General features: G+C 35.3%; 1 protein-coding gene across 8 annotated transcripts in view; it reads left to right on the top strand.

The window, feature by feature from the left end:
- LOC105212536 (disintegrin and metalloproteinase domain-containing protein 10) overlaps positions 1 to 26,391 on the top strand; it is a 252,636-nt gene that overhangs the window by 151,108 nt on the left and 75,137 nt on the right. For 7 of the 8 annotated variants that reach the window (XR_008470304.1, XR_008470303.1, XR_008470301.1 and 4 more), the window contains one exon: positions 9,287 to 9,319. The exons of the other annotated variant lie outside the window; for it this stretch is intronic. Coding sequence is in view for 2 of the 7 variants with exons in the window: in XM_054226837.1 (XP_054082812.1) it covers positions 9,287 to 9,319 (33 nt within the window). In the remaining 5 variants the exon portion in view is untranslated. The remainder of the gene's footprint in view (positions 1 to 9,286; positions 9,320 to 26,391) is intronic. 8 annotated transcript variants of the gene reach the window in all.

Here is a 26,391-nt window from a genome sequence, read left to right as displayed (position 1 = left end):
TGGTGGCGAAAGTTCGCGTACTTTTGCTAAGTATTCGGAGAGGTGGGGTGCACACGAACAGGTGGGTGCCGCATGGCAAGTGTAAGTACGATTTGCCGTTGCATTTAGCTTCCCCAAAGCGTATTACATAACTGTGGGTATGAGAGTGCTGCCGAACAAATGCAATTTTCGCAAGCATTGATGCGCACGTGCGCGCCACCTACTGGTGGCCGCGTGACACCATCAAATGTGCATTTTGTGTGCGTGATTTAATGGGGTTTTGCGGTTTTCAGTGCGCAACGTGCATGCTGTGCTGCCACATTCTGCTTCGGGTTTTTACTCAATACATTTGTTGTTTGTGTTGTTGTTGTTGTTGTTGCTGCCAACAGCGTTTGTATATGTTGCTGAAATGCGGTGTTGCAACAATGGGACTTCCGCTCAGTCAGTGGGTTAATCGGAAGAACATTGATGTCATGACTGCGTTACTTGGCTCGCTGGTTGGTTAGCTGACTGATTACGTGATGAGTTATTTGCCAGTCTGCTAGCGGTACTTTCATGAACTCTTCTTGTTGATTTGCATGCAGTTTGTTTATTGTTTTTTCTGTGGTTGTATTTACTCATCTATTTTGCTGTTGTACCGCAATGGGTTTTTTGTTTTAGCGCACGCTTGTCATTTGCCGCTGATGATGCAGAAAAACCCCATAACCAGTTTGGGTAAGCAAATAATGACGGTTTGTTGGTGGCAGCACAGATTATTATGGTGTATCATTAGTATTTGTTGTTGGTTGATATATGACGGTAGAAATGAAATGGAATGAATATGAAATTTGTCATATATTTTGTGGTTTTAACTTGCAGGGCGTCGAATGAGTACTTATGAGTCACACTTTTTACTCACATTACTACACAGGTGTATATTTATATTCGTATAAGCGCGTATTAATCATTTACGTAGACCCATATTCATACTCATACTCAAATGTTCACAATAATTAATGTCAAAACACACTCGTATTCATTCATACTACTTATATTTTGTGAGGTAGTCATATGATTTACCATACATTACACAAATTCATACTCATACTTTCATTTCATAAATATGAATAGTAGTTATATTTAACTAATACTCGTTTCAAACTGCATTAGTTTTCATTTGCGCATACATACTTATACTCACAATTATACTTACCTTCATACTTGTACTCATACTGGAATCCATACTTATGGTGTAATACTTATACCCATACTCGTATTCAAGCTTGTACTCATGGTTGTGCACACTTACACTAATATCAATCAATAGTGTATTTTACTCGTACATATACCTAAAATTTTACTTATATACTCTATATATTATATTCATATTCAAACACATCCGTTTTCATACTAAGATACAAATTTTACTCATAATATGAGCACTCATATTACTATATTCATACTCATGCTCACTCTTATTTAATACTCGTTTGAAACCGGATACTTATTCCTACTCAATCAGGTTTGTTCTCACAATCGAATTCATAACATACTTCTATTCAGCTCATATTTAAACTATTATGTGAATGCTTATATGTATAAAAAGACTCACTCTCACATATAAATGGTTCTCATATATGTATATATATATATATACTAGCTTTTACCCGCGACTTCGTCCGCATAAGTTTTTCCGTTTTCTCCGGCTGTAAGTCCCCCTGCAACAATGTCCCACTTTCGTGTTCCGGTCCTCAACTTCACATCAAAATTTCTTCAAAAGTAACCTAAGCACATAATGGATAGCTCCGAATGTTTCCTTAGTAAATATAAAAAGTAAATAATGTAAATCGATTTAAAATACTACTAACTACCTACCTGCCAACCCCCGATGTTAGACAGTGTGACATCCGCAACATCGTCTGCGTAGGAAGTACTAACTTAATGTAAGTAGTATAATAATGTAGGAAGCTAAAAATAAGAGGCCTTATTATTGTAGTACATTTCTGTAAACTATATTCTTTGTTTTTCCCTCTCTGGCCAACACATGGAGATTCTGTGGACTTGAAACACGTGAGCAATTAATGCCGGCTACTTTTAATGTTTGCCCCTGAGCTTTATTTATCGTCATAGCGAATGCGATTTTCAGCGGAAACTGTAATCTCTTAAACTGGACTGGACTGCGAAATTATGGGTATACGGGGGATTAAAACATTCTCTCCTTTTGCCATTCCAGGCATAATGATTGCTTTTACAATATTGCGACCGAGGTGTGTTACTTGCAACCGTGTGCCATTACACAGTCTTGGTGCATCTAAATTCCGCATCAAAAGGACAGGAACGTGTACTTTCAGCCTCAGTTTGTGTGAAGGCACTCCCGACAGTTCTAAAGTATTAAGAAATTCTACAGGGTATGTTGTTACTTGTTCAGTATCCATTACAGTGTCTACAGAGAAAAACTTAACAATATCACCTCCCACGCGTGACATAATTTGCTCGTTTATCTGTCCCACCATATCATTCGTCGGTGGTAAAATTGCTCTTTCATATAACCATTCTCTATTCCTCATATTAGTTAGCAGTTCGCTATAGACGAAGTTATTTAGATCATCTGGATTATGCACAACATTGCAGAATTCACGATCCAATGCAATCATGCCATTACCATCCTTTGACATACGATCTTCTCCAATTTTAAGAAGAGCAGCAGCATATTGTCCAGATTGTACATCATTGTGTAGTTGCCCTCTCATATTTGTAGACAGACTAAACGTTTTTACGTGCACCCATAACGTTGACGCTTTTAAACACGCATTTATTTCATCTGCAGGGGTGCCTTTAGTGATAACCGGCAAAGCCTGTCTATCTCCTAACTAAATTTCATCAATATCCGTTCAGCCGTTTATGCATGATAGAGCAAAATTCCCAGCAAAAACCATAAAAAAATCACTAACTCAATTCAGTTTTCTGCCTACTTCCTACCCCCTAAGTACGATGACGTGATCATTTTGATCTTATATCCGTTTTTAGGTAACCATCTATTACCTTACTAAATTTCATCAAAATCCGTTCAGCCGTTTAGACGTGAAAGAGCAAAAGTCCCAACAAAAACGACTAAAAATCACTAACTCAATTCAGTTAGTAACAGACAGACAGAGTAACTTTCGCATATATAATATTAATATGGATGTAACGACAGATGAAAGTCACAATAAATATAGAAAAATTATAAACAGTTGAAACTATATTCAATTGAATTATTACATTACATACGGTATTACAGTATTCAGGGTTGAAACTTCATGACTGTAAAACTTCATAACTGAGGTAGCAAAATTTGACGATTTTTTGACAAACAATTGTTTTATCTTTCGTAAAAATTTTTTTTTTGCTTCTAGTACCTTCAAGAGTATATGTACAAAGTTTCATGATGATCGGTTCAGTAGTTTTTGCGTGAAAGCGTAACAAACAAACTTACATTCGCATTTATAATATTAGTAGGGATACTACTACTCTTGAAATTAATTTCTGTTATGACATTTATACTTATAATTATAAAACACCGTACATAACAATATTCAATTATTATGTTTATACAAATACGCATACTCAAATACATACTCATACTCAGATACAAATAACTCTAGTTTTAATCTTATACTCGTTTCGATTAAAAAAAAAAAAACAAATTTATATTATACTTAAAATAATATTCAAGTATTATGTTAATATAACTACTCATATTCATACTCATACTCGGGTATAAAAAACATATTTATTTAATACTGGCTTCAAACTTAGATTCATAATTAGTGCTTATTCATAACTTGAACTCATAATCAGACTCATTCCCACTCATACCTCTATAGTACTCATATCCATACTCATATTCGCTTCATAAATGGTTGTATAATTAAAATTGTAGAAATTAGTTGAAAAATTCGAGCAGCACTTGCAAATAAAATTTCACGCGGGAGAATCGCAATCAAATCCCGGCAAGGTCTCAAAGCAGACAAATCGGAACGCCCGCCTACCACTTTGGGCACTATTACAGTTTGCGGCACACACACACATACTCCCAAATGAAAATCGCTGCAAGCCAATTGAACTGGAAAATACTGTGATTTGTGGCGCCCCGTCGCTTAATCAGCGGTTAAGTGGTATGGGTACACACACAAATATACATATACTTAAATACGCACACATGCATAAACCCTACTCATAATTGCATACATATAATTCTGTGTAGCGCCGCCACTTATAACTGTCTGTCCCCCATCGGCATTCGTTTTTTTTTGCGAAAATCTAATAAATCGCATTTAATTACAAAATCGACGGGAAATGCAGATTTTAATTAGTGCATTGCTGCCAGCGGCGGCTACTATACTTTCACAACAACAACAACTAATGCGACTACTGCTTTCACAACAACACAAAGATTTTGATGCTATCATGCTGCAGGCTGCATACTTTTAGGCGCATACCATAGTAGCTTTTGAATTAGCAGCATTTTGATGCATTTTACTGGGGTACTCACATACAGATAACTGTATTCTATATTAAATTCCATACAAAATATGTTTGTGTGATAAAATTCAGGAGTGTGCATGTATTTGAATGCTTTAGAAAGTGCGTAATGCTGCAGGGTATACAAGGATTTATGCAGATGCTTTAATAAATCACATTAATGAATTAGTTCACTTGTTTAATTATCTATCTAATTTTATGCATTAAAGTTCGAAAATACTGATTACTGTATTCTTATAAACAACTGTTGAAATCTTAATCGGACAGAGAGGCTTGATCGAACTTAGCATGGAATTCTATATTGACATTATTCCGTTTCTTGGGGTTTTTTATGATTTATTAACTTAAAATTTTGGGTTGGAAATCAAAGAATTTTTATTAAATTGTGATAAATTGTTTATTATTACTATTTATTTATTTTTTTATTCACATCTGGTAATCATAAATAAGTTTTTACTATTAGTAGTACTAGTAATATATATAAAATTTTCAGAAATCCAATAGATATGGCAACCACATTACCACAGATATTTCTAAATATTTGAACTTACTCTGTTTACATTGACATCCAGTGAAACTCATATTTCGCAAAAATTATATTACATTTTTTTAAGAAATTTATTCAGTGTGGCAACCCTGTTACAATAAGTATTTGTAAATTATTCACGATGTTAAAATTTCACATTTTACTTAAATTATAGTTATACTTTTTTGAAATTTAATTCAATAATTGTGACAACCCTCTTAACAAAAAGCTAGTGCTCAAATGTTTTACATATTAATTAAGCATACTCGCAACAGCAGGTCATCAAATCAAATTTCACTTAAATTATAATATTTTTTTAGGAAATTCAAAAAATATGGCAACCTCATTATCACAAATATTTAGACATATTACAATTTGCTTAGTTTATATTCACCTCAATTGGTCATAAAGCCAAATTTCACTCGTATAATATTAGATAATGTTTTCGGAAATTCCATAAATATGGTAACCCCATTACAACAAATTTTTGTAAATATTTGAATTTACTTCGTTTAGATTCACACCTTCATGTAAATTACAGTACTTACTTTTTTCATTAATTTACTAAGTATGGCAACCCCGTTATAACAAGTATGTAGTTACAAAAAGTTGTTTTTTTTATTTATTTTTCGTACTAAGTATACTCGCAACAGTTGGTTATCAAATAATTTTTTACTTTAATTATAATAATACTTTTTTTTTTGAAATTCAATGAGTGTGGCAACCATAATCATAACCATAAGTATGCATTATCAAATATTTCTTTTTACTTACTTTATATTCACATCAGGTGGCCATAAAGCCGAACTTTAATTGAATAACATTAGTATGTTTCCAGATATTATTTAAATATAGCAACTCCATCAAATTAAGTATTTGTTAATATTTTAAATTACTTAGTTTACGTTTTATTACTATTAATATTAGGTCTACAACTTTACTTCCGCCGTTTCTTTTTTGTAAATTTAAGGCTTTAATATAATATCAAGTGGCAACCCCAAAAACATTATTTTTAGATAAATCTGGCAACCTGTTTACTTATATATTGCATAATGGAGAATTCTTTACCATATTGATTACATTAAATATTTTTTCCACAGATCTTACGGAAGGCCTTATAAAGGGTCCTTTCTTTAAAGTTTAGAACGCAGCATAGTGGTCCTTTTAAATAGCTTACATTAAATTCACTTTAAATGTCTGTATCTACTCCATTGGCACTGACTGCGAATATACACACGCATGCTGTTCTCATACCTACCGCCCGCACTCAAGTACTCAAGTGGTACGCATTTAATTTTCGCTTGTATTTCTTTTACGCACCTTTTTTCTACTCCACTGAACTCATTTACGCCGAATGCTACACACCGCCGCATTGTCTCTACCATTTTGCCAATCTTGCACATTTCTTTCACTTCTTTTACGCACACAATTCTCATGTATTTTCTGCCTTTTCTTCTACGGACGACTCCCTTTGGGGCTTTCCATTTCTTTCAGCAAGCACAATATATTTCTGCGCTTGCATTCATACCATTGCTCTGCTTCTTCGGTTTTTTTCTCCACTCGCAGTTGACAAATGTCACGCATACGCCCCGTAGGGCAGCCGTACAGACGAACGATTGCAGTTGTCGTCGCTATGGCGCGTGCACGAATGCGTGTGTGCACTCTAGGGTAGATGCATCTTTGACTCATTTTCGCTTTGTCTCAGCGTTGTTTTTGTGTTGCGTTTGTATGCGTGTGCCATTTACTTTCTATTTTCTTTCTTCTGCTTGTTTTCTTCACATCTTTCTGTTGATGTTGCTGCCGTCTGTACGTTTTCCATTTGCTGCTGTTACAGCTGCTAGTCACAAGCAGTTCTCTTGCCTGTCTTCTGAAGTGTGTGCATCTTCTCTTATGTGTTTCTATGTGTGTTAACGGAAAACTGTTGAAGGGAAATCGATATGACAAGTTTGCTAATGAAATGAAGTTAGTGCAGAGCAGTTAGTTGCACAAAAAAATGTGCTCTTCATAACACTGCAGAAAATTAATTTGATCAAAAATATGAAAATATAATATAAGAAAACAAACAAAATTAAAGCAAAAAGTTCAAAGGTTGCCATCTTTTTAAAAATATTAAATTAAAAAATTATAAAATAAAGAAGAAAAGTCTAAAAACTGGTGGGGACTAAGAAAGTTTACAGTTAAAAATATACAATATTTTAATATTTTGTGAAAAGAAAGCTGTAACTTTTTTAGAAATAAAAATTTATCTTGTTAAATAAAAAAATACAAGCTATTGAATATTAAAAATATTCAAAGTAAAGTTAGAAGTTATACTTTGATGAGAGTTTAAAAAAAAATTTGGAAGGTTGCCACCTGTTGTAAAATTTGCAGTACAAAATTCACTACGCAAATAAACACTGATAACTGGTGGAGATTACGAAATTTTGAAGTTTGAAAAATATTTAAAAGTTTATAATAAATAAAAGGTTGCCACCTGTTGAGGAATTTTAACTAAAATAATATATGAGATATTGGAAAACTGGAAATAGTGGAGATTTATAAATTTTAAAATTAAAAATATATTTTAAGAATTTAAAATAAGTAAAAGGTTGCCACCTGTTTAAATGAAAAATGTTATAAAATAGAGAGCAGTCCAAACTGAATGTGATTCAGGAAGCTAAAAGGAATAAATGATTTTTAGGAGAGTTTTAAATACAAAAAAATTTAGGTTGAAGCTGCCACCCAATAATTACTGAGGTCCACCATCAACTTTTGTTGGACTTGTTTCTTTGAATCTTACAGATGACTTTTGAAACATAGCTTTTAAATTTTTTGAAGTTTTGGAGTTTGACCTTCCTTCCGTCCTTTGGCTTTGAGTTTTAGTAGTATTGCCATTCAAAATTCTCCATAATATTGAGGATATTTCCTATTAATAAATAAATCTAACCACAATTTCTTCCAGTGCACGGCTTGTAGCACAAGTTTCTCTTACTTTCAGACAGTCGCATCAAACATGAAGTTCCTTTCTCCAGTTTTGCATGCATTGTTATTCTATAACTTTGCCTTCCCTTTATTTTCTCGTTAACGGCGACTTGGCTGGCAACAGGCGGTGCAGTACTCAATATTCCACATTCTTCAATAACTCTCTATTTCCACACCGCCCTTGCAGTTTTTGCGCTCTTCAAACTCCAAATGCTGATGGAAGAAAAATTATAGCAACATATCTCCCCTTTGGCATTTCCTGAGCTGTGCATGCTTGAATGCACACAAATGCAGGTCACTGAATGGATCCATTAATTTGCAGATTGCACTTGATGTGGAGAGGAGATGTGTAAAGAGACTTTTGTTTGTTTGTTATGACTTTAAGATTTTTAGATTTGTGTATAACTACTTATTTATTTTTAATTTGGTCTGAGTACTAAATTTTGTGAATACTTCAAAGGTATTGAAAATATAAAAAAACTTCTAAAGTATTCTTAAAGTCTCACCTGTTCATTGTCATTATTCTCTTTATTAATTTCACTCCTTGCGCCATTAAGGCAACTTCACAACATTAGTGAATATGAATTCATATTGGTATTGCCATATCATTTCATATCCAAACCAGTTGTGCATATCTACCCAACTATTTGGAAAATTAATTTCCCAGTTGCCCAACGCTTTGTTGCATTTATGTGGCCTTTGTGCGAAGCCAACTTGTGAAATGCTGACAACTCGGTCAGTGGTGTTCAATACGATTTGACGTACATTTGTGTAAATAATTCCCAGTCGCATGCAGAGCCAATATCACTTTATTGCCTCACACATGTCATACCTATTCACATTCGTTTGTGCATACTCAATTTTTGATGTATATAGTATATATTTAAGCACTTAAGCTTATTATAGAATCGACTACTTGTTTTAAAGCAAGCTTTAATTCATGAATGTCGGTGCAAATATGTTTAATTAGTTTTACTCTGTGCTGAAATCAATAGTATTCGATTCGTTTACACATCCGTTCAAAGTACTTTGATCCCCCTTAATAGAATATATACATGCATACAGGTTGTGTCATCTTTTATGTCGCTATCGTTTCGAAAACAGTCATTTTGAAAATAATAAATCTTGCAGATCAATTGAGTATCTTTCTGATAACAACTTCTTGAGTATCTATCTTTGACGTTCTCAAACATTCATCCTAAACATTAACTCAATTGAGTGAGCATTAAGTAATTCAAATTCAAAATCTATTTACCAAAATAAAAAAAATATTTACTAATCGTATGGCTTTTCTAATTTATTTTTTTTACCTTGCAGGTAATTTGGAGACTTTGAATGCTGTTATAAATGGTGAGAACTCAGTAGAGGGTTATGTTGAGAGATAACATCATTAAATAATTGAAAATGTTTATAATAACAAGTAAAGAAAAGCTAAGTTCGGGTGTAACCGAACATTTTATACTCTCGCTATTTAGGTATTTAACGTTATTTATATTATATAATACATAATTTGACCCACATATTCGTCATATATATTGGGTAAAGTTCATTGAAAGTTGGAAACACTAATATTAGGTTAGAAGCACCGAGGTCCTCGTGTTCGATATATGGGGCCTTGAAAACCTATGGTCCGATTTCGGCAATTTTTAGAATGGGGCCTCCACACTATAAAGGTAGTATTTGTGCACAGTTCTGCATCGATATCTTCACTAGTGCTTCCTTTATATATTGTAAAGTTAACGATTCAAATCGTCTTCAAAGTTCTGGTATATAGAAGTTGGCGTGGTTGTGAAGCGATTTGGCCTATTTTAACAACATATCATTGTGATGTAAGGAAACTATTACAAACCCAGTCTCATTGAAATCGGTCGAGTAGTTCCTGAGATATGGTTTTTGACCCATAAGTAGGCGATGCCACGCTCATTTTCCATTTTGTAAAAAAATCTGAGTGCAGCTTCTATCTGCCATTTCTTATGTGAAAGTTAGTGTTTCTGATGTTTTTCGTTACTGAGTTAACTCACTTTTAGTAAGTTTCAACCTAACCTTTGTATGGGAGATGGGCGTGGTTATTATCCGATTTCAACTATTTTCATGGTGTGTGGTGGGGTATGTAAGAGAACTGACTACAGACAGTTTGGTTTATATAGCTTTATTGGTTTGCGAGTTATATATGTAGGATAGCCCTTCAAATAAACGCACTTGGTTCAACTTGATAATTAACACACACTTTATTTAAAATACATAAATGTTAAATGTTCATGTATAAACTGAATATGTGAAGTCCGTCCGTTTGACCGTCCTATATGTACGATGACTGTTTAACGACTGTGTTCTTGTCCTGTTTGTTAAGTTGGTCGTGCCCTATCAGTGCTGCCTATTGTCATAGGTCAGTGTTGCCCTTTTGTAAGTGAGGTGAGTGTGCGTACGTATTAATAGGTGTGTCCACTACGTGTTGTCCTGTCACCGCTTCCCACAATCGGCCATCCTGCACTTTCATTCGACCCGAATGAAGGATCAAATTTTTTTCATGAATTCCGCGACGGTAGTAGTGCGTCCGGGTCCTTCGTGATCTCCAACTTTCGCAACTTCGTATCTGCCATGTTTCAGCTGCTTAATGATCTTGTACGGTCCAAGATATTTTGGCTTCAGCTTCAGCCCAGATCCATACTGTGTACGTTTGATTGCTACCAGTTCGTTAATTTTGTACTCAACTTCAGCTTTACGACGAACATTGTAGGTCTTGCGATTTTCTTCTTGTAAACGAACTATGTTCTCTTTCGCTTGAAGACGGCTTTTCTCACGCTCTGAGTCGATTTGCTCTGTTGCGAAGTTTTCTAAAAGCTCTTCCAGATTCGGCATTTCAGCCACTCGCATTTCTAATCCAGTTAATATCTTGAACGGCGATATTTTTGTACTACGCGGTGGAGTGTTGTTTATAGTCTGTTGTACACGTTCTACATGTTTGTACCACTCACCAGGACTTTCGTGGCATAATTTCGATATCATAGGTATCACGATTTTGTGTATTCGCTCAACCTGTCCGTTCCCCCTTGGAACACCCGTGGCAATTGTTAGATGCTGAATACCTTCTTTCACACAGTACTCTTTGAAAAGAGTTGACGTAAATGCGGAGCCTCTGTCGCTGATTATGCGCTTTGGATTTCCAAATACCGACGACTGCTTCCTAAGTCTGTCAACTACTGCCTTTGCTCCCGTGTTTTTTGTTGGATAAAGCCAAACAAATTTGGAAAATGCGTCGACAACCACAAGTAAATAATTATAAGATTTCTTCGACATTTCCATAGGTCCAACGTGGTCGACGTGGTATGTACCTAAAGGACAGTCCTCCTTGTTAATTGGATTAAGCCAGCCTTCCTTTTTCCCTATTTTATTTTCGTTTACCAAACATTCGATACAGCTTTCTACTACGCGAGATGCTTTCGCTTTCAATTGTGGAATATAATACGTTTTCTCCACTATATCTTGTGTTTTCTTACTGGAGAAATGACCTTGTTTATGTGCAATCCTTATCACTTCCTCCTCCATGAGTGAAGGTACTACTATCAACTCTTTGATGGGGTCCTTGTGTAATATGCCGTATTTCATATAGTAATCCTCGTATTCGTCCTTTTCTAAAACCTTCCGCACAGCTCTAACCCAATTGTCCTCTTCTTGAGCTTGCTTTAACCGGTGTCGCAATGAATCTTCCATGAGTAGACAGGAAACTCTGCTCAACGCGTCTACATGCCTCATTTTAGTGCCACTCCGATGCTGTATTTCGTAATCAAAATCTTGTAAATACATCGCCCAGCGCGAAACTCTTAAGGGCACGTCTCGTTTCTTCATCGTCATGGCGAACGCATTACAATCGGTTACTATTCGGAATTTAATAGCTATCAGATATACACGCCATTTCTTGAGTGCTTCGATGATGGCTAAGACTTCGAGTTCGTACGAATGGTAAAACTCCTCACACGGTTTCGTCTTCCGACTCATATACTGGACTGGATGAAAGTTCTGATCATCTCTATTCCTCTGCAATAGTACTGCCCCATATCCGAATTTCGATGCGTCTGTATGCACCTCGGTTACTGCTTGCGGATCGTATAACGTTAAAACTGGCGCATTTATTAGTGCCGCTTTTAGTTGCTGGAATGCTGTTAGTTGCTCATCACCTAGTTCATATCGTACATCTTGTTTCAACATTTCTGACAATGGTCTCGCAATTGTTGCGTAACTTTCGATGAATCGCCTAAAGTACGAGGTTAGTCCAAGGAATCGTTGCATAGCTTTTTTATCACGTGGCAGCGGGAACTGTTTGATGGCGTTCGTCTTCGCCTCGGATGGTTTTATGCAACTATTCTTGATGATATAACCCAGGAACTCAACTTTCCTCACCAGAAACTGACACTTGCTCCAATTGATTCGCAATCCACTAGCTGCAGCTGTCTTCAGCACAACTTCCAAGTTCTTGATGCCCTCGAACTCGTCTTTGGAAGGAATTATAAGGTCATCCATGTACGCAATCACAATCCCATCTTTTATCAAATCTCTGAATACGGCTAGAATGAATCTCGCAAACACTGCTGGTGAATTACAAATTCCAAATGGTACATACAAAAACTCATACTGTCCGGTACCCGTAACAAATGACGTATATTTTGTGGATTCGGCGCTTACGGGCACGTGAAAAAATCCATTTACCAAATCAAGTGTCGTATATATCTGGGCACCTTGCAAACACTCGACTACTTCATCCATCAATGGCATCGGGAAATTGTCCCTTAGTATTTTCGCATTCAATCTCCTATAATCGCAACATATCCTCTTTTCACCGTTCTTTTTAGGTACCAGAACAATTGGTGATGCATATTCCGATGTACTGGGTTTAATGACCCCTTCTTCCAACCATCGTCCAACTTGTTCATCGACCCAAATCCTATCTACGTAGGATACTCGCCTCGGCCTCTCGTATACCGGCTCTTCGTCTTTCATTACAATTTTCATCTCGACAGGCGACTTCACGTTCTTCGCTGGTCGATACTCGGTTATCAACTTATCTATCATCACCGCATGTGTGTGTCTGAGATGCTGCAGATCGATATGTGATGCTACACTCATATCAGACGCCAAAAAAATGTCTCCAAACTCGCCAATCAATTCATCAATCCGATTATCATCTTGTGCCATACTGTTCCCCTTCACAGCGCATACATCGGCACTTCTGTATAATGACGTTGATGCCTCGCCACGCTTCATACTATCAGCTCCTTGGGCTCGCTTATTAGTTGTTGACTCTGCAACTAAGCGCTCCCTTACGCTTACACTGTAGTTTTCCATTGTTCCACTCGACCCTCGTCCATGTTTGCGAAGTCCACTATCTTCTTCCACGTGCTTCTCTGACTCTGATTCTCCTCCGTACCTCTTGATGGCACCATCCGACACCTTGCTGTGTCCACGCAGTTCGTTGACTGCTCTCACGTACTCTCCAGTATCACCATTCTCGGGTATGTCGTGCCTTCTATCGCACATCACGTGTTCCTTCAAAACGCCCTTCGACAACTTACTGTGTCCACGCAGTTCTTTAACCACGTCCACGTGCCCCTTGGCACCAACTTCTTCTCCACACGCCTCAGATGAAACTTCTTCGGTACAAACACTTCTGCCGGTCTTCTGCTGCACTCCCTTTATCTGCTTCGACCCTTTCTTGCAAAATTTAACGTCTTCCTCAGTCACTATCAAATCTACTTGCTTCAGGATATCATTCCCTATCACAACATAATAACTTAAATCACGTTCATTTGCGACATGAAACTTAACTTCCAAAGGTATATTGTCTATAATCATTGACATCGTAAAACTGCCCATGGTTACCAATTCGCTGTTGCCAATGCCAACTAGATACTTCTTTTCGTTACTTAATTCAACATCAAACCGTAGCTTCAACAAAGCATCATTCCGAATTAGACACAAATCGGAACCAGTATCAATTAACGCAGACATCGTTTGGGGCATCCTATTAGGTGCCGTAAAAATCAAATCTTTGAATAATAAATTGCTGTTCCTGCTTATCTTCCTCATTGTATTCATACCCCCTTTCGCACCCCTCTCTGGCTTGTTGACTTTGACGAAAGTTTTACATTCGGATGCTTTATGTCCTTCTCTTCCGCAACTGTAGCAGGTGAATCTGCCCTGTGGACAATCTCTAGCCATGTGTGAACTTTCTCCGCATCTAAAACACTTCCTATCTCCGAGATTGAAATTCGATGTTACTCTGTTTGACGACGATGATTTGAACGGATTTGCAAATTGGAATGGAGGCTTTCCAGCGTTGATTCGTTCGTAAATTTTGATCTGCTCCTTGAGATCACCGATAGACCTTGCTTGGTATAAATTGGATTTATTTACTTTGGAATCCGGAATACCATCGACGAAGTACTCTATAAGGCTGTGGTCATCTAAGTTTATAGGTTTCCCGATTTCCATCAGACAATATAGGTATTCACGCATATCTTCGTTTTGTCGTTTACGTCGGTTCCTCAATGTACGATGTACATCAATAGCTGATACGGTGGTACCAAACTCGCTCTTCAATGCTGATTTCAACGAACTCCAACTACAAATACCAGCTTGACCACGTACGAACATCTTTGCTGCTCCCTTCAGTAATTGCTTGGCGTAGATATATTTCTGTAGCTCACTCCACTGTACTGCTTCCGCATTATCTTCGAAGTCTTGCAGCCATTGTTCAAAATTAGGCTGTCCTGAACCGCTAAATGGAGTCATGGAATCTTCCACATCACGAAGTGTAAACATCGATCGCTCTACAATCGGTGTATTCACGCTACGTCTACTACCGGCGTCATCGGCCTCATCCTCGCTTGCATTCAGGCCGAAGTGTTCCAGCAATCTGTCCTGCAGTACGGTTTTCCGTCCACTAGCTACTAATCCCAACCTTTCCAAGTTTTCCCTAAGTCCGTCCACAGTCAATGCTAAAATCTGTTCGCGGTCCATTGTCTTACAATGCTTTTACAAATTCAATTACAAAATCAATATCAATACAAATTAAGGAAGAAGTGAAATATTATAAATTTTAAATTTTATATACGTATTAGAAATATAAAATTCCGCAAATTCTTGAAAATTTTTACAAAATGTTACAAAATATGGTTACAAAGTTTATTAAAATTATTTTGAATAATAATATTGGAATAATGTTTGTAAAATGAAAATGAAAAATTGAATTACAAAATTTATTAAATTGAATTGAATTATAATATTAGAAAAATGAATATACGATTATATGGCCTTACTTTATTCACCTCAACTATACTTGTGAATTGTTTTACAGTTGTCCTCTTTTGGTTACCGCTACTGTAGTTCTTCACTTCTCTGCTACTATACCGCTACCAACGCTTTGCTGCTGCCTTCTCTGCTTTACTCCGCTACAAATGCCTTGTTGCTGCCCTCTCTGCTTTTACCGCTACGGACGCCGCATACGTCTGCGTTCCTGACGCTCGCCTTAATACTCTGTTTCTTTATATTCTTACCCTTTGCTGCTATGCTGCTTTACTTTATTGCTGCTTTCTGGATCTTACTTGTTGCTGACTTGATGGTCTCGTACAAAAAAAAAATTACGCTGCTCATCCGCTTCTCTGCTTCTAATCACTGCATTCACCGCTACATTCCAGGCTTTTCTAATAGGCGTCCGTTATACGTCTGTATGTTTCTTAACACAGTTACTTTTGCTTTTATATGTAAATATGTAAATATGTTTATTTTGCAAAAGTACAGTTCTTTTCGCACGTTTTATATTTTTGATATAAAGTTAAAATTTACACATTGACGGAAACGTTTTTATTATCCAATAACTTTACGCGCACTTCACATTTGAAATATAAAAAATTGTCAATTTAAAAGTTTTTTTTTTTTTTCCCGCGGGGCTACCATCCCACTCTGACACCATATATGTAGGATAGCCCTTCAAATAAACGCACTTGGTTCAACTTGATAATTAACACACACTTTATTTAAAATACATAAATGTTAAATGTTCATGTATAAACTGAATATGTGAAGTCCGTCCGTTTGACCGTCCTATATGTACGATGACTGTTTAACGACTGTGTTCTTGTCCTGTTTGTTAAGTTGGTCGTGCCCTATCAGTGCTGCCTATTGTCATAGGTCAGTGTTGCCCTTTTGTAAGTGAGGTGAGTGTGCGTACGTATTAATAGGTGTGCCCACTACGTGTTGTCCTGTCACCGCTTCCCACATATACAAATAACCGATTTGGGGGCGGGGCCACGCCCACTTTCCCAAAAAAATTACATCCAAATATGCCCCTTCCTAGCGCGGTCCTCTATTCGAAATTTTACTTTTATAACTTTATTTATGGCTTAGTTATGACACTTTATGTGTTTTCGGTTTTCGCCATTTTGTGGGCGTGGCAGTGGCCCGATTTTGCCCATTTTCGAAAGCAACCCTCTCACGGTCCCAAGGAACGCGTGTTTCAAGTTTCATCAAGATATCTCAATTTTTACTCAAGTTATCCGTTCCACGGACGGACGGACGGACGTACAGACAGATCATTTCACCCAGATCATTTTGATATATATAACCCTATATCTAACTCGTTTAGTTTTATGACTGACAAACAACCGTTATGTGAACAAAACTATAATACTCTCTTAGCAACTTTTGTTGCGAGAGTACAAAAATCGATATATCTTCGTTTCTTCAAGTTGTCAGTAGAATTAAAATCTGTGTGGACAAAACTCGAGAAAAATTATGCTAACTTATGACTTTTTAAGAATTATCAAAAAAGCGAGTGAGTCAATAATTTTTTTTCTAAGAGTGTTTTAAAATAACGCTAAATTCGCATAAATTGTTCATGCGTATATCCGGAGTATCTAGCATGAATCTGAATAAACTGCATTCTATCACGTAATTTAAGCTATATATGATGATCTCATTGATTTTTGGAAAGTATTATATAGATCTTAGATATCTGAAGTCTGGTGTTCATCGATGCTTATTTTTCTACGGGAGTCTCAACATATTTAAAAAAATATTTTCGATATTATATGTATACCTTTCGCTAATTACAATATTCCTTGAACTTCTTAGCCGGTAAACCAATTCTCATGTTTCTTCAACGATATTTCATAACTAAAAAAATATAACGGGCTTCAGTATTGCCTTACGAATAAGATTTCTATCTCTTAGCCTTTTTTTTTACCAAAATATTTAAAAATAATGGAACAATTTTTGTTGGTAAAATCATAGCAGTCCAGACCCCAGTCTCGTGTACTCCCTAGAAAGTTTACAAAGGCTATGTTCTTTGAGATTATGAGTGCCACACCACGTGGTTGTCAACTTTGATTTGATAGATGGCAATGCCAAAAAAAGCCAGGACGCACATTTTTTTTAACACAATATCCGCGCCTTTTCGCACAGGAGTTAATTAATCAGTTAACTGATTTAGATCGATTTTAACCGAATACAAATCTAATCAATTAGGCCGGTTGTTTTCTACGCTGTTAATTTGGGTGTAATTATTGATAAAATAACAGTAATGCAACTCGCCGTTGTTGATAAAATAGCAACCAGATAATGAAACTTATCAACTTCTCATGAACAGCAAAACAAAAATATATAACAGCTGATCGTTAATCGAGTAGCCGGCAGTGCGAAGGACAAAAACTATAATTTTATAGTGTGTTTACATATGAAAATAATATCGTTCTAAGCTCGTTCAATAACCGTTTACATATAGCCAAATGAGATTATCAATTGTCAAATGTGTCTCACATGTTGTTGTATTACTCATATTTCTCACGCTGTCGGCCACTTTTGTTTACATTTTCATTTGACATTTCTCCTCTTCTTCGCAAAATTATCGATAAACCTAGGAATAGCACCGAAAATCTAGTTGTACAAAACGAGATAATTTTATAATCTCGTATTATCCAGAGAGGAATTTTGTATGGGAAATCTCGTTTCTGAATTACAGATTATCGAGTTAAGCTCGTAAATGGAGATAATCTCGTTATATGTAAACATAGTATTAATGTATTAAATTAATATGATTGTGCGAAAAGTCTATAATTAATAATTTATTTTAAAATACTTTTTTTTTTGTCTCAGAAGTTATTTTCGTAGCAAAAGAAACTTGTGGTCCTTTATTGGTGTTAAATTCGATAAAAAATGTATCATAAAAAGGAAAAATATCTGTAAAAATGTAGCTTTGTTTTGGTTTCAAGAACTCAGGGCATACTACACCGATCTCCAGTTCAACAAGTTCCTTCAAACAACTGTTTTTATATTTACTTAATTCTCTTTTTATCTCTCAACATTTTTAGTATAATCCTTATATTTTTTGTTTGATTGGCTCACCATTTCATCGCAATACTTTATCAATTACCTAACAAAACAAGTGTCTAACCATTTCTGGTAATTTTGCTACTTTTCAAATTATTTCGCCGCAAAAGTTAACTGCATATTATCGATTAATATTATTGTTTTAGCCCTAATTAATAAATAACATTATTGATATTGACCAAGTAAATGGAAGTGGCTTATTTTATTTGCATAATATGCACCGCATAGTCGCCGCACCACCTGCACTTTGAACAACCAACTCAACAATTTTCGATAATACTTAAAATAACAAATTCCCAAATACTGGCAGGCAATGCATTGTTGTTGACATCTGTGCAAATTTGCACTAACTTCTATTGCACAAAAACAACTGCAATAGCAGTAACACAAGCAATAATATCATTCATATTGTGCCGAGTTGATTAGTGTGTAATTTGTTTGACAGCTGGTATGGCTACTTAATATTCAAATTGTACACAGAGTTGCATCAAGTATGGCACACAACAACAACACACAGGTTTGCATATTTCATGCGATAATGGCCGTAACCAATATCTCGATCAATTTATGCTAAAATAAATGTGTAATCACATGTGAAACGAACGACTAGAAATTTATTGGCTGTTGCATAAATGCATAAATAAAATGTTGTTATTTCTGTTCGCTTCGCATGGTTGAATTATTTTAATTGTTTCACTAATCAGTGTAAATAATATTTTATGTTTTGTATTGGAAATTTACATACGAAACAATAGTTCGATAATTTCTTGGCTGACTAATAATATTAGCAACTATGTGGGCAATTAATTTGCAAATGTGTAAAGTACTTTGTAATGTTTATTTATTATTAACGGTAAATATTTATTCAAGCCGAGAGTGAAACTGGCAATAATTTGGTGGCTCTGTTGATACTGGCCTACTTTAAATGTCAAGTAAAGGCATTTATCGATAACTCAGTTGTACGCAGACCTCAAATATACTCTATGCATTATATCTCTGGTGGGGTTTCTCCCTTTTACAGCTCTTACAAGTAACCGAAATCAAGAAAGAATATTATTTTATAGGTAGAGGTTCAGGCTACATGAAAAATGTAATATTAGTAAAGTTGATGGGGGGTTTTCTATTGATTGTGGATTCACTTATATGAATATTAGTTATATATTTTTCGCACTGGAGTTAATTGATCAATTAACCGGCATTTGCTCGTTTAAGGGGAGATTTACCATACTATTTTTAGGATCGATTTACAAAAAAGGAAAGAAAAATCTTATTCTTAATTAATTAAATGAATTTGGCCCTATGAAAAGGATATTAGTTAGCAACTCTGATTCACTAGACAGCAATAAAATTATCAAAGCCACACTTATTCACTTATTCCAAACATTTTGCTTGAAGTTTCCTTTTTGCGGCAACGACATTGGCTCGACATTTGGGTTTGGATAAAAAGATAAACTATATCTGTCACTGGATTTTTGGGTTAGATCCATTGAGTTTATCCGCTTGTAAGAAATTACCACTTAGAGTCAGTTCATCTGGAAGAAATTAGGATTCTAATGGTGATTTATAGAGGCTTAAAGCCTTTTCGAACAGGAGTTAATTGATCAATTAACCGGTCTTTGCTCGCTTAAGGCGTTGATTTAAATCGATTTACCATACAAAATAAAATAAATTAATTTAATTTGTCTAAATTTATTTTTAATCTAATAAAAGATGAAACTTACCAACTTCTTATGAACAGGAAAATCAAAAGGGTATAACATCTGATTGTTAATCGAGTATCCGCCAGTGCGAAGGGCAAAAACTGGTTTCTCAATCATAATCTTAATGCATTCAATTAATTTGGCTGTGCGAAAAGGCTGTTATCTTAAGCGAAGACGTTTGCTTTGTACAGATTTCAAAAATATACAACGATTCTTACTATAGGTTGGATTTCTGTTATAGCTGTTTCTATAGGAGTTGAATAGAACATTTACGAGCCTAATACAACCGCTGTTGGAATAAAATAATTCTCACACTAATTGTATTTATTTAAATAAACACCACTCTTTTACTCACCACCCCAAATATTTTATTTTTGAAATTATAATTGTAATCTATAGATACCCTCCCCAATTATCAAAAAGTAAATTCACTAATTTGATTTATTTAATTAATTTGTAAAATATTTGGCCGATAACCGAAACCACAACAAAGCCAACAACATTGTTGCGCCAAATTTTTAACCACGAAAATCCTACCGCAACACACACAAATAAACGGTAATTGAACTTTCGGGAATGCTATACTTCATTATTTGGCATAAATTATGCGCTAAATTTCAATAAAATTTTTGTATTGAATGCTCGAGAGGCCACAGCAGCGCAGTGATGGAAATATGTTTTTGTAAGTTGAGACAAGAAGGTTGGAGTAGATATTGAGATCTTATTATAGAGACTATAAATATTATTTCTACAAATATTTTCCAGGCGAAATTTACTGGTAGGAATTACCAAATTTATAAAAAATTAACGGAGGAATGTGACTCTTTGAAACCTGAAAGAAGTTGAAGAATGTTTGGGTTGAGTATTCGCGGTCACTTTGCTAACTGAAGAGATAAATAAAATCTTAAGAATGTGAAATTTTCTTGAATTAATTTCGGATGGTTCATTATATTACCGGCCACTAATGTATCTTTTAAGATCGAATACTTTTCGTCTATGAGATACCTTTGGTTATCTTTGACCTCTACAAACCAACGTAGTGAAGTACTGACCCAGTCTTTGTGTTGAGACTTTACTTTTCTCTTACAAAGATCATACCAATTTAATTTTTTTATGTCTGGAAATTTTTATTTTGTTATAAAAAGTTCTCCTCAAAGCATAAACTCTTTTGTCGAAGTAAGAGAAAAATAAAATAAATGCAAATATAATATTCGCCAAGAACTCTATGAAATAACTATCAATTTCCCTACCGATCCACAGCTTTAGTTTTGTTTACTCGGCAATTAGTCCAACCCACTTTTGAAATGTCTGCCGCTCATTCATTATTCATAACCGTTAATTAGCAAATATAAGTGTCCCATTATTACCGAAAGCTAATTAGCCAACTGTTGCTCATCATCGTTAATTCATTTACTTCGTTTATACACATTTTATCTTAATTTCCACTTTCATTTATTTATGAATTCCTCAGCTAATTTCTTTGCAATTCATTCAGTAAATCGCCGGCTTGTCTCGCTCATCTAGCTCATTTGGTCATTAACTAACCACTTGTAATTGCCAATAATCGCCGAATATTTTCATCTCCCTCTCTATCGTTTCACTTTCTGCTGCTCTTCTTCACTTTCGCTTTACTCCATTTTAATGAATTGACCGTATTTTCAATTACATTTGCTAAAATGTGAAGCACAACTCATCTTCGCTTTTCTCGTCGGTTTTCTACTTTACCTTACTTCTGTGTTGGTTACAAACTTTGGATTTATTTTGAATAAAAGTATTTGCAGGTAGATTCTTTTCAGATTATCTCTATTGATTTTCATTAAGAGTTGGCCAGAAAAAGTTTTCAATTTAACTGAAAAATGCCGGTAATCTTATTTATTCAAAATAATAATAATTAAAGTCTTCTGTAGCCATCTGATAGGAATTAAAGACTTCACTAAATAAGCAGTTAAAATGAAATCCAATTATTATCAGTCCTTACTGAAAGCCCTCGTAGAACATGTTTTAGACCTTTTAGTTTTTATTCATAATTTTATATGATGTCAGATTTTCTGAATTTCAGAGCTATCGCTGTTGATTAATTGTTTTGTGTCTCGAGCGTTTCGCCTTCTAGCATTTACCTTCTGCCATTCGTCTTCAATTCATCTATTAATATGGTTTTTAGTATTATATAGACTCAGATTATTAGTTTACCTCTATTGGCTTTTAATATGTTTTTAAAAACGAGTTTTTAAATATCTTCCATTTTTACTATGCTGTAGCGTTATTCGCTATCATAGACTTGTTCTGCACTACTGCCTGTAGACTTGTTCTGTTAACAACTTCCAGCGAAGACAGAACTTAGACTGAGGGGATCACCTATATAAGGGACACTCTAATATACTTAGCATCTTCCCATTTCTATCCAACATCACAGATTTTCGTAATCCCTCTGAAATAAATCTATATCTTTGCGTTTTCCAAATCAGTCTTTCAAGCAGAGATTACTGTATTTAAAAAAAGCCTTTAACAAAGAGGGTGCTAACAAGTAGAAATATATTTATTTACAGACAACCAGGCGGCCTTGAAATCACTAAAGCCTCTTAAAGTCTCTGCGGATATAGTGGAGAAGATAGTGATGTGACTATATGATTGTTTCACGATAAACCTGCAAAGTATTGCAGGGCACAGTTACATTCCAGGAAACTGTGAAGCGTTTGAACTTGTCAGACTACGTACCTTACTGATAATTTCTGATATAGAAGGAATACACATCTCTGGTCACTTGTAGATATTTGATCGACACACAGGCCATAGAAATAGACGAGTCTCGATGGAAAAAATCCATGACTTGCTCAACAATCATCGAGGCCTGAATGGAATAAGAGCCTCACATGTGTATTTGAAATTTAAAAGAAATGACTTAAAAACTGTAGTAGGAGCAATACAATAAGTATTGTATTGTATTGCAGTGTATAGTAGTTGCCAAAACGAAAAAGAGGAGACAATAGAACATCAATGTAGATGAAGGCTTTGCACAACGACAGAAAGACAATGATGGGTCACGATTTTCTTGACGATGTCTCTGAAGTTGCACTTATAAAACTTTTTAAAGGCCTAAATGCGTCGTACGACTTCCACTTTACCTATCTACTACTATGTTGTAGTCATCTCGGAACTGTATTTTAGTTATTATAGCTTTTTTCGACATTTTGTCGGCACTTTTTTGGAACCATACCTTAATACTATTGAAAGTTTTTTTAAGTTTTGAAAGGTTCTAAGAAACTGAGAGAAAGGGATACCTCCTTATGGGTGAATCAATCCAAGCAATTTTTTATCATATTCTGAATACCAAATTGTTAAAGAAAGTGATTATATAAGGATGGATGGTTTCTTAAGGAAACTAAATCGATCTATTAAAAGATCTGCTCGTGTTGTTTCTTCCACTATATTTTATGAAAATTTCAGGATATCATTCGAGACTGTATTTAAGTCAATCTCTTTATAGGTTTTATAGGAACTATTTCGAACTTCGTATATAAATGGAGTTTTTGCACAGGCGAGACTTTTAGAAACCATTTCTTGATTATTTTGCAGATCATTACGGTCTTTTGGAACTATTTCTAGATCATAAATTATAAATTTGGAAATATTCTCAAAGATTATATTAACAAAATTCATTTAATTTTAACTTTCTTTCTGCGAATTTAAATTCTGTTATATTCCGAGTAAAGTTATTATTTTATTGAGTTCTGGATATATGTATATATGTCTATATCTGTTCTCAAGAGTGCGAAGGCCAAAATATAAGCAAGTCCTGTGCTGCGCTTACCATAGCTGTTCTACAAAACCTCTAATCAATTCGTAGCCACTTAGACATGCTCTTTAATACTGCCAAGACAAGGAAAAGTTTGTACTTAAATCTCCCACAAATCCACACAAGCTCCTTTAGACGGCTACTTAAGCAAAGTTAAAGGCGCAACATTTTGCTTTCTCCGTCTTTTTGTTTTTGTTTTGCCGGAAAATGTTACATAGAACGTTGCCTTTTTGGGGTAAAGTGTACATACAGAGACACAAGCAAAAACGCAAAGACATCCTAAAAGTGCGCCTAAATACGCCTAAAAGCGTGCTACAAAAAGTCAATATCTACATAGCGCTAGCTGACATTCGTGCCACTCAGCTTTTTGAGGCACAAACGCAACAATAACAACAAAATAAGTGGCACGTTATAGAACAACAACAAAACACAAAGGAAGAGGCAAATGTGTGCAAGTCTGTGAAAAAGCGAAACATAAATGCAACACATTACACTCGCGCCGGTGTGCGGGGGGTGCAGAGGGGGTGCGCAAGTGGATCAGGTCAAAGTAGTTTGGCGGTGCATTTACGTGCATAATCTATAGTACTTTTGTGTTAATTGTTGTTGTTGTTTCGGCTTTTTTCATTTTTGTTTTTGTTTATGTTTTTTTGTGCTTAGTTTGCCGCTTCTGTTTGCCTTGTCTGCTGACACTGCCACTGTCACTTGCAACAAGCACAAGTGCACACGTGGCGTGTATTTGTGTTGCATCGAAGTGCTCTCGTGCCACCAACTACTACAAGTATACATTTCCACTCAAGAGCGTCAATGTTGCAAACTGCAACTGAAACTAAAACGCAAACTAGGTCAGTGTGCGTCTGACTTTGTTGTAAGCGCTGGGTATGCGCTGTTGCATGCATACGTAAGAGCTCGTTGATTATACTCAGCGCGAGCGCTCAAATACACACACACAGAGTGAATATAAATACCGTTTTAAGTTTGAGCTTACAGTTTTTGAAACCGAAAATTGCTGCACTGCTTGGTGTGTGTGGCAAGTTTTTTTTTTGGGAATTTGCAAAGCCAACTGCTGCATTCACATTCAACTCGTTTAAATTTCTGCCGTTCGCTCAACTAAAACTGTAAATATTTGCTTTCGCAAAAATATCATTGCTCAAATTGCATTCTAATTGTTATTACATTAAGTGCAAAGTTTCAACAAAATTTACGAGCATTCAACTGCTCTGCTCGAAGTGGCAGGCCTTGCCATATTTTTGTTGTCGAAAATTTGTGCAAATTTTCAATTTTCGCCTCAAATCACACAAATATGCACTTCATTTACTGTCGTTTGTTGTGGGCACAGACATTTTTTCTATTGTTGTTATTGTTTTTGTTGCTATTTTATACAAATCTAATAAACGTCGTCGGGCTAGCTGTTGGCTGTGGTGTTATAGCTGCAATTCTCGTAATTTGGCCTATGCTTTTGCCACAAATAAATTCCATTTGTGAAATGTCTGCATGTATGTGTGCGCCTTAGCAAAAATTGTATGTTTCCAGCTTCCTCTCTTTTTCCCTTCGCCTGCCTATTTGCTAATTGTCTGCTGTGGTCTGTGGTAATTTGCTGACAAATACAGATGAGGGTGCAGGCATACATACACATACGGACACAATTGCATGACCCGCACGTTTGCGGATGTGGTTATGCAGGGTTGGTATGTTTCAGCAGCAACGAAAAATAATTGCTTGAAAGGAGTACTTAGGAAGTTCAAAAATTTATACTCATATACACCTACAGCACTATTCACATATTAAAGTAGAACTATTTTAAGCCTTGTAGTAAAATCGAGCGACTGCAACGAAATTGCGTTACGCAACAAAAATCAGTCACGCTCAAATACATCAAATCATATCACATTAAAAGCCGAAATATGTTTCTAATTTCGATTTTTTTAATATGTTATGTTGTTGTTGTAGTACTCAGATGATTTAGAACAATAAAAGGTTACCACTTTATTGGAATATTTCAGTAAAAAAGTTAAAAAAAGTAAAGTAAAAGTATAAATAATCGCAAAAAATTATCATCATCTTCTTTATTATCTTCTTTGCTTGCTTGTTTTTGAAATATTTGTTAAGGGTTGCCACCTTTTCCTGAATATTAAGACTTATCTTTAATTATATACAAAACCTCAAATTTATTTTTCTGGTTGTTTACTTTTTGCGAAAAAATAGTTCCTGCAACAGATTGCCATTTCTTTAAAATTTTAATTAATTTTAAAAAAATTTTGACATTATTCAAAAGTTTTATTCGATTTAATTTTGGAAAAAAATGAAATTATTTAATATGTGCATTAGAATGAAGTGGTCGTAGAAACGTCTTTATCGAAAATAAAAATTTAAAAGCAAATGTTTAGATAAAAAAAGTGTGAATGAAATAGAAGAACACATAATTAGTAGGCTTTTATATTTCTGGCTGTCATCTGGCAACTCACATTGCTCCAAAAAAGTGCCGCTCGTGTCGATTGCTCGAGAGCTATATAAAAAAATATGGATTTACGCGTATGAGCCCGAAAGTAAGC

This window comes from Zeugodacus cucurbitae, chromosome 3, assembly GCF_028554725.1.
Source record: "Zeugodacus cucurbitae isolate PBARC_wt_2022May chromosome 3, idZeuCucr1.2, whole genome shotgun sequence".
NCBI lineage: Eukaryota > Metazoa > Arthropoda > Insecta > Diptera > Tephritidae > Zeugodacus > Zeugodacus cucurbitae.
The sequence above is the reverse complement of the archived record's forward strand: the minus strand, read 5'-3'. Positions and strand labels throughout refer to the sequence as shown.